This window comes from Lipotes vexillifer, unplaced genomic scaffold (assembly GCF_000442215.2).
Source record: "Lipotes vexillifer unplaced genomic scaffold, Lipotes_vexillifer_v1.1 scaffold1074, whole genome shotgun sequence".
NCBI lineage: Eukaryota > Metazoa > Chordata > Mammalia > Artiodactyla > Lipotidae > Lipotes > Lipotes vexillifer.
The window spans coordinates 407,332-417,765 of record NW_006775781.1 but is presented as its reverse complement, the minus strand read 5'-3'; the positions used below and the strand labels follow the sequence as shown (position 1 = coordinate 417,765).

The following is a 10,434-nucleotide window of genomic DNA, read 5'->3' as shown; positions in this document are numbered from 1 at the left end:
GCGAGCACACAAGCCTCTCGGGCTGGTGAGTGCGGGTCGGCACCGATCCTCTGTGCGGGAATCTCCCCACTTTGCCCTCCGCCCTGTGGCTGCGCTCTCCTCCTCGGCTCCGAAGCTCCCCGCTCCGCCACCCGCAGTCTCTGCCCGCGAAGGGGCTTCCTAGTGTGTGGAGACCTTTCCTCCTTCACAGCTCCCTCCCACTGGTGCAGGTGCCGTCCCTATTCTTTTGTCTCTGTTTTTAATTAATTTTTTCTTTTGCCCTACCCAGATACGTGGGGAGTTTCTTGCCTTTTGGGAGGTCTGAGGTCTTCTGCCAGCATTCAGTAGGTGTTCTGTAGTTGTTCCACATGTAGATGTATTTCTGGTGTATCTGTGGGGAGGAAGGTGATCTCCGCGTCTTACTCCTCCGCCATCTTTCCCCCTTCTGTCGTTACTGTGGTTCTTCATGGTGCTTGATGAGTTGATCCTCTGCTGGCACGTTTGAAATAGTGAACACCTTTCTTCTTTTTTAGGTAAAACTTTAAAAAAAAAACTTGATTCTGAGGATTCAATAGGTTAGAAATTAGAGGCTTTTTTGTTCTCCAGTAGGTGGCGCTATAGCACAAGTTTTTGGTTTTTCTTAAGCTACTTCCGGTTATATTTGTAAGCTGGCACTTTCTACCTGCAAGTGCCTCTGTCAGAGGTTTCTCCCAGTGCCCTCATTACGGCTACTTGTGCCTCTGGGGTTGTTGGCACCTTGCTGCTGCTACTGTCACTGGCATTGCTGCCTGGGGCACCAGGGCGGTGGATGCTTCCACCAAATCTGGACCTCCTGAATTGCAGTTTCTTCCATTATTGGGGGGGGCGGTGGGCAGGAGGAGCCAGGGTCACAGAAGCCAATGCCCTGTCTAGTCTTGTCAGGTTTGTGACCTCTGCCACTGTGGGCATGGGATGGGGGCCAGAATTGTGGGTGCCTCTGCTGCTGGAGGGACAAGGTCACAGGCTCTGCTGCCACTGTGCCCAGTTATCTGTGGCCATGGGCACTGCTCTGACTAGGAAGCCGAAGGCATGTCTGCCACCTTTCCTGCTGCTGCCAAGTTCTCTGGGGCTGTGGGGGGTGGGGGTGGGGGCGGGGATGATGAGCAGGACTGCAGGCACTGCCTCCACTGTTCCTCTAGTTCCAACTCCTCTATGTGTTCCAGCTCACCCACCTTCAGATGTGTATGGACCTTTCTGACATCATGGTGTGTTAGGCAGAGTCACCTTTGTTGAGTTGTAGGTGTTTTACTGGTTGTAGATCAAAAGGGAGAGACAAAGAGAGCACCTCACTTCGCCATGATGCTGACATCACTCTCTCCTGGCTTTTTGCCTTTTATGCCAATGATTACATGTGTTTTAACAATATGTTAAATTATATATTTACATTTATATTTATTTTTTAAATTTTATTGAAGTATAGTTGATTTACAATGTTGTGTTAATTTCTGCTGTTCAGCAGAGTGATTCAGTTATACATATGTAACTCTTTTTCATATTCTTTTCCATTATGGTTTAACACAGGATATTGAATATAGGTCCCTGTGCTATACAGTAGGACCTTGTTGTTTATCCATCCTACATATAATAGTTTGCAACCGCTAATCTCATACTCCCAATACTTCTCTCCCCCATCCCCCCTCCCCCTTGGCAACCACAAATCTATGTCTGTGAGTCGTTTCTGTTTCGTAGATATGTTCATTTGTGTCATATTTTAGACTCCACATGTACGTGAAATCATATGATATTTGTCTTTCTCTTTCTGACTTACTTCACTTAGTATGATAATCTCTAGGTCTATCCATGTTGCTGCAAATGGCATTATTTCATTCTTTTTTATGGCTAATATTCCATTTTATATATATATATATATATATATATATATATATATATATATATATATATATATATATATATATATATATATATATATATATATATATATATATATATATATATATATATATATATATATATATATATATATATATATATATATATATATATATATATATATATATATATATATATATATATATATATATATATATATATATATATATATATATATATATATATATATATATATATATATATATATATATATATATATATATATATATATATACACACATACACCACACCTTCTTTATCCATTTATCTGTCAACAGACATTTCGATTGCTTCCATGTCTTGGCTATTGTAAATAGTGCTGCTATGAACATTGGGGTGCATGTATCTTTTTAAATTAAAATTATCTCCAGATATATGCCCAGGAGTGGGATTGCTGGATTATATGGCAACTCCATTTTTGGTTTTTTGAGGAAGCTCCATAGTGTTTTCCATAGTGGCTGCACCAATTTACATTCCTACCAACAGTGTAAGAGGTTCCCTCTTCTCCACACCCTTACCAACATTTATTACTTGTAGACTGTTTAATGTCCATTCTGACCAGTGTGAGGTCATACCTCATTGTAGTTTTGATTTGCATTTCTCTAATAATTAGTGATGATGAGCATCTTTTCACATGCCCATAGGCCATCTGTATGTCTTCTTTGGAGAAATGTCTATCTAGGTCTTCTGCCCATTTTTCGAGTGGGGTGTTTGTTTTTTTGTTATTGAATTGTATGAGCTGTTTGTATATTTTGGAAATTAAGCCCTTGTCAGTCACACCATTTGGAAATATTTTCTCCCAGTCCATACGTTGTCTTTTCATTTTGTTTATGGTTTCTTTTGCAGTGCAAAAGCTTATAAGCTTGATTAGGTCCCATTTGTTTATTTTTGCTTTTATTTCTGTTGCCTTGAGAGACTAACCTAAGAAAACATTGGTATGATTTATTGTCAGAGAATGTTACCTTCTCTTCTAAGAGTTTTATGGTGTCTTGTCTTATATTTAAGTCTTTCTAGGAGTTTTATGGTGTCATGTCTTATATTTAAGTCTTTAAGGAATTTTGAGTTTATTTTTTGTGTATGGTGTGAGGGTGTGTTCTAGCTTCATTGATTTGCATGCGGCTATCCAACTTTTCCAACACCACTTGCTGAGGAGACTGTCTTTTCCCCATGGTATATTATTGCCTCCTTTGTTGAATATTAATTGTCCATGGGTGTGTGGGTTTATTTCTGGGCTCTCTATTCTGTTCCATTGATCTGTATGTCTGTTTTTGTGCCAATACCACACTGTTTTGATGACTGTAGCTTTGTAGTATTGTTTGAAGTCTGATAGGGTTATGCCTCCTGCTTTATTCTTTTTCCTCAGGATTGGTTTGGCAATTCTGGATCTTTTATGGTTCCATATAAATTTTGGGATTATTTGTTCTAGTTCTGTAAAAAATGTCCTGCGTAATTTGATAAGGATCACATTTAATCTGTAGATTACTTTGGGTAGTATGGCTATTTTAACACTATTAATTCTACCAATACAAGAGCATGGGATATCTTTCCATTTATTTGAATCATCTTCAGTTTCCTTTATTAAAATTTTGTAGTTCTCAGCATTTAAGTCTTTCACCTCCTTGGCGAGGTTTATTTCTAAAGCTTTAATGAAATTTTATATTTACATTTATACTGTGTGCATATACCACAAATTTTATGTGTTGTTTTAGTTTTTATTCTTTCTGCATCTCTGTGCCTGTATCTATGTGGGTTCAGTTTTCTTTTGCCTGAAGAACTCTCTTTAATATTTTCTTTAGTAGTGACAAATTCTCATAGTTTTTGTTTGTCTGAAAATATCTTTGTTGGACTTCCTTTTTGCAGAATATTTTCTCTAGACATAGAATGTTTAGACTGGCAATTTTTCTCTTTCAGTACACTAAAGATATGTTTCCATTGTGTTCTGACTTCTTTTTTGCTGAGATGTCATCTGTCAGTTTATTTCTTCTTTGGAAGAAATATGCCTTTTGTTTTCTTCACTGCCTGCTTTTAAGATATTCTCTTGTGGTATTCATCATGCCTTTTTATTTTTCTATATTTCTGATGCTCTGACATCTGGGTCCTTGCTGACCCTGGAGAGGCTGGCTGCACCTCCAAGGGCTAACCAGAACTTGGAGACAGTAAGTTATTTGCCTGGGAATTTGTTTCATATGTGAACCAACCAATCTAGAGCCCATACTCCAACCACCTCCTTTATTGGGCTCTCACAATACCAAGACACTACCCCCAGGGCCATGTACTAGACAAGTAGAAACAGTCCCTACACCCCAGAGCCCACTGAAATTATTCAAACTAACCAGTCCTAACCTGCCCATTCCTTCCCACAGAAACCACAATAAAGATTCTTGCCCATGTTTTCTGCTCACTCCTTCTGCCTCCTGACTGACCCTGATGCTTCCCTGCGTGACTACATGTTTGGCCTGCCCCCTCGTCTTTGGAGCTGTGAGTAACAAACTATCTTTTCAATGACAGCTGTCTCCTGATATGTTGGCCTCACCATACCTGAATAATAATAAAACATTTGGGTTTTAGTATTCCAAAGTTTTTATGTGACCTGCCTAGGTTTGATTTTTTAGGTATTCTATACTGCTTGGAAATCATGGGGCTTTTTGAAACTGTATCATGATTTCTTTTGTCAATGTGATTGATTGCATAATTGTTCCCAATTATTTATTCTTTCATGTATCTAAATGTTTTGCCAGGCAACTTTACAGTTCTTCCTGTTAGAGAGATAGAGTGTACTTACCTGTACTTTGACTTTGAGCTTGGCTCTGTGACTTGCTTTGGCCAATGAGATGTTAGCAGACTTGACACAGGCAGAGACTAGAAATGTATTTGTGCAACTGGGCTTGCTTCTTTGCACTTCTGCCATTGTCATGAGAAAAAACGGGCTGGAACCCCACAGAACCAACCTACAGCTCAGAGTCAGGCCCAGCAAGGTCCAGCTAGGCCCAGCTAAATAGACAGCATAGAAAGTCATTACTACCTGTTGAATGAATAAATGAGTGAAAAAAAGAATTTAGAGAGGCCAGTAAAGTCCTAAGACGATTCTGGGCATGTATCTGTTTTCTCTCTATTCCTGCCCATGAGTGAGTGATTACCAGCTTAAGGGTGGGAGGTGGGAAACAATACGATGAATTATGAAAATTTATTTTCTTCTGTAGATTAACACAGCCTTAACATGACCAGCATTCTTGAGCGCATTATGAAAAGACTTGTCTTTATCTATCAAAGAGATGAAAGTTCATATTTGTTCCTGAATGATATACTGATTTAATAATTGCCAAGTGTAGCCACATATTATGAAATCAGGAAACGACCTGCCTGCTAAAGGGACACGATTTATGCAGAATTTAGGCAGGGTAGAGGAATGAGTGGTGGAGATTGTGGAAAGAAGGCTTTCTCCTGCCCTAAAAAAATATGCCATAGTGCAAAAGGATTAAACAAACTCACTTGTTGAAAGAATTAAAAGTTCATATTAAGGATTAAAAGCCCATGTGCTAATGGGCTAACTGCCAAGGATAGTAGACAACTTAGAAAATACCCCATTCCCTTTATAGAACAGAGCCCCAACCTGAGATCCTTGATCCCTGAAGTCATGGAGGCTATGCCTGGCATGCACAAGACAGGCCTCAAGTATCACTTTTCCTATTCCCCTTTCTATGTCCTTTCTGAACTGTACCAGGCAGCACTACAGTAGCTAAGACACTTCCACTTGGTGGAAGAACTGACTATTCGTAAGAAGTTTTGGGGGTCTTGGGAGCATTCTTAATGAAGGGGGGAGGGTGATGGGGCAAGAGAACTATGGCCGTAATGGGGTAGTGAAATTGAAAGAACCACAGAGTAACAGTGGGTAAATTTGAACTTTTGAAGTCATCAGAGGCAACTCAAACCCTTGGACTACATTGTGTTTCTTAAGCAGCTGAGTTGAAAGTTTGCCAGGTTCTAACCCTGACCACAGCCCAGTTTATGAGAGGAAAGAGGCCTTTGATTAGGGACTTCATTCAGTTCTTTGACTGAGTTGCCTAGAGCCTATGGTTTTAAATGGAAAATAAGCAAATATGGAAGAAATTTTAGGGTCATTCAAACTACTACTATAATTGGACCTATACCTTCATTTATTCTTTTTCTTTTCATTTCTTTCTTTTTTTTTTTTTTTAACCAAGTACCAGGCATTGTGCTAACACTGGGGGTTAAAATTGAATAAGCTATAGGACCCAGGAACCAAAATCTAGTTTAAATTCAAAGTAAGCAGACTGGGGGTGTGAAACTTGTTCAAGAAAAAGTAGGTTCTCTGTGATTTACTAGTGGTAGATAATTAGCCAACTTACTAATCTTTCCATGCCTCAGTTGACCTATCTGGAAAATGGGCATAAAAATAAGGTTGTTGCAGGAATCACATGAGTTAATGCTTGTAAAACATTTAATGATATCTGTGAGGCTTCCCTGGTGGCGCAGTGGTTGAGAGTCCACCTGCCAATGCAGGGGACACGGGTTCGTGCCCCGGTCCAGGAAGATCCCACATGCCGCGGAGCAGCTGGGCCCGTGAGCCATGGCCGCCGAGCCTGCGCGTCCAGAGCCTGTGCTCCGCAACGGGAGAGGCCACAACAGTGAGAGGCCCACGTACCGAAAAGAAAGAAAAAAAGATGTCTGACAGACCCCAACCACTCAGCAAGTAGCTAGTCCTTCTCTGAATCATCCAAGCCAGTTTCTTAAAGATTGATGCCTCAGTGGGTTTCACTGTTGGGTTTATTATACGTATCACAAGTCATTGTACCACAAATTTGCATTACTAATGAGATCAAAGAGCTTTAACATTTCAGCAGCTTTTGTTGAAAACTTTGAAAGTGGCTGAGCCTCCTTTGTGACTCACTATAATGATCTTTTCCTTATTTTCTGACTATCTATATTATATATGTAATATTGTTCTTTAAACCCATCTTTTTTTTTTACGTAAATAGATGAGGCCTAAACAATATTCATCAAACCATGAGTTTGATGTCCTAGAAGACTTTTTTTTAAATGCTGAAATTTATGAAGATAAATGAATTAGCATAACTTTTAAAATAAAAACATTCATGAATGGAATCACCTAAAATCATCTCAATGTACTACAGCCTCTTAGAGTTTATAGGTTCTTTAAGGGTTTTGTCTGATCTAAATAACTTTCTGATGTATTAATTCTTACTCTAAGAGCCCTAGCAAATAGGCTGCTTGGTTTCTCTATTTAGGAGGTGGAAGGGGGAGAAATGAGAATTGATTCAGGTAAGGCACACATACTTCCTCTCTGAGAAGCCTTCTTGATTTTGAAGAGCTCTTTCAGTTAGGAGTTCTTGGCACTCAGCCAAAAACCTACTAGGAGTTTGTCAGTCCCAATCCCAAACTGTAGGAGTGAATCAATTGGTTTAGCTTTGGTCTACCATGGCTAGGGAAGCAGGATTACAATTTGCTGGGAAAGTCATTGGTTTCTTCACTGGACAGGTAGTTCAGAAGTTATACCCTTTAACCACTATTCCCTCTACCCTGCAAATACGCCCAAGTCTTCTCTCAGCCCAGAAGTCCTAGTTTATTGTATAATATGGTTTCAAATCCTCTCATCATCCTAAGGGTTAATTTTGGGGAAACTCAGGTTTGACAAAGAGCTCTTTATCAAAGTACTAAAGGTATATCCTGACAGCTATACTTCAACAAAGAAGTCACTGTCCTTACTATGGAAGCAATGTAGTTTTAGAGGAGGGTAATTCCAGACAGGCCATATTTCTTTCATGGTTCATTGTTACAGTCCACTATAGCCTTAAGATTTGTTATTGCTCCCTAGTTACAATTGTCCATTTTTTATACCAGCAGTTGCCAACCCATGGAATGATATAGATTCAAGATAGTGCTCTCACTGGTCTAGAACAAAATGAGAGTAATGAGGGCAATGTAAGACATATATGAGTATAAGTTGGCCAACTATATCCTTTTGGGTAACCCTGACCTTTATTATGATATTATTCCATGCCTACCTGATTGGTAAAAGAAATATTTGCAACTCTTTGTCAGTCCTTCAAACCTTTTTCACAATGATAAAAGTTACAGTCCTGTGAAATCCAGGAATATGACAAATACATTTATTCAAGGGGCCACTACCAGTATGTATTTATTATTCTGACATCCAGGGAGAGTGCCAATGGGCCTCAAGATTTCTTCCTGTGTTGTGGAAGAGAATATGCACTGTGGTCTCACCTGCCTTAAGATCAGGACTCCTTGAAGATAAGGAGTACCTTGTCCTTAGATAGAACTCTAAGGAAAGAAAAGTCAAAGGAACCTATTCATAGTCCTCTTCAAAGCAACTAGTTTTCCGGCATGGTAAAACCCTTGCCTTTTCCTTCCCCACTAAAAGAAATCCTGGCCTAAAAATAATTATTTTCTTTTGCTAATAGCTCCCTTGCCCCACCCTTCTTCCTATAAAATGTTCCATTTTGTACAACCCCTCAGAGAGCCCATGGGATGCTGCCTGATTCATGAATTGTTGAATAAAGCCAATTCCATTTTCAAATTTTTTTAAAAAAAGCAATTAGTTTTCCAGGAGAAAAAATTCTAGCTTTTATCCCTAACCTCAGAGGAACCTGGGTCATACCAGCAATAACCAGTTCTGTGTCTTTCATAGATTCTGGGTCCAACTTCACTAGCCAGGCCTGCTGATTATTCCTGACCACATCCAGCTTCATCCTTCCTCCTAGAAAGCCCAGTTTCTTTGTCTGTGAGCCTGTAAACACCCCTATAAACACCTTTTCTTAGATTTGAACATCTTGACATTCCCAATTCATTGATTCATTAATCCTTTTAACATTCAGATATTGTTCTGGGTGCTGGGGACACAGATGAATGGTGTTGGCTCTTGAAGAGTACCAATCTAGTGGGGAAACAAAGACAACACTAGATTATTATAAAGTGATCTTCAAACTAGGGTCTGTGATTCGAGCATCCACTCTTGGCTCATAACTACCATTTATTTCAAGTCTGTGGGTCGGCAGAGTGGTTCTGCTGATCTTGGCAGTGCTTCTGTCACAGCTGGGACTCACCTGTTGGGTGGTTGACTGGCCTTTGGCTGGTCTAAGATAACCTTGGCTGGGAAGAATGGCTCTGCTCCACATGTTTCATCCTGCAACAGGCTAGCTCCAGCATGTGCCCATGGTGAAAGCAGAGGAGCAAGAGAGAGAGCAGAAGTGTGTAAGGCCTTTGAGGCCTAGGCTTAGAACCAGTACAGACACTTCTGATGCTCAGATAAGTCACAGGCCAGCCCAGATTTAAGGAGTAAAGAAATAGATTCCACTTCTTGATGAGAGTGACTGCAAAGTCAAATTGCAAAGAGTTTAAGTACAGAGAAGGAAAACTGAGGCCGTTTTGTAACCAATTTACCATAGCAGCCTCCCAGATCTCTAGAAAATGGTGCTCAAGCTTCCTTTCATTGTTATGACAGAAAGGAAGCTTGAGTGAAACTACACTAACATCAGCGATGAGGTGGCAGTCAGACATACTACAATGTATATATCCAGTGACCCCAGAGAGGAGAACAAAGCATTATTACTGCTTGGTTGAGAACATGCAAAATATCCTTGAGGGCACCCTAAAAAAATTAGGAGTGCTAAGAAAGGAAGACAATAAACATGATGGTCAATGCACTAACTTCACCAAAAGACACTGAAAGAATGTTTTAAAAATTTTATGTAGCTTCTTTTTCCATTTGATATTTCTGCTTTTCTTCTTTCCTTCTCTTCCTGCCATCCTAACCCCCACACTGTCCTCCCCCCACCCCCCCCATACATAAAATTTGAGTCTATTTCTTGATTTGGTTTCTAAAAACTCAAAGTATGAAAATAAAACAAAATGTTTAGGGAAAACAGCAAAATTGATAGAGTGAGGGACTTTCTCCTGGACCTTAGAAAAGGATTCCTCAGGGACAGGAGGAGAAAAAGAGAAGGAAGTGGTTGAGAGTTGAAGGGCAGAGTATCTGGACAGGAAACAGCACGCCTAGAACAAGAGGCCAAATAGAGGTAACAGAAAGATTCTTGAGGCTCCAAGTATGTCAGGGAAGCAGCAGGGCAAGCTGACCTCCTAGAGGGAGCCACACTGACTGGCGCAAGGGATAGTAATAAGTACTTGTTAAACATGTAGACTCTGCAGCCTGGGTTCCAATATCAGCTCTGCCATTTACTAGCCTGTGTGACCTTATGCAAATCATGTAGCTTCTATGTCCTTTGACTTTCTCATCTGTAAAACGGGGATAAAGAGAGTACTACCTTGAAGGGTTGCTGTTTAAATTAAACAGTGTTTGCATAGTGTTTGGATAACTCCTTGCACATAATAAGCACTATGTAAAGATAAGCTGTTGTTATCACCATGTTATGTCAGCACCAGTGTTTCTGGTCCAGCAGACTGTTTGGTTTCTAGATACCTCTGCAGCTATCAGGGAGGAAGAGACTCGAGACCCGACTGTGCCCACTC

At 40.0% G+C, this 10,434-nt stretch overlaps 1 protein-coding gene across 1 annotated transcript in view; it reads right to left on the bottom strand.

Moving 5' to 3' along the window:
* Nucleotides 1–8,657, bottom strand: part of IL33 (interleukin 33) — a 99,975-nt gene extending 91,318 nt beyond the window's left edge. Inside the window, 1 exon segment of the mRNA XM_007450219.1 lies at nucleotides 8,567–8,657. Within this exon segment, the coding sequence (XP_007450281.1) occupies nucleotides 8,567–8,657 (91 nt within the window).
* Between the last annotated feature and the right edge of the window lie 1,777 nt (nucleotides 8,658–10,434).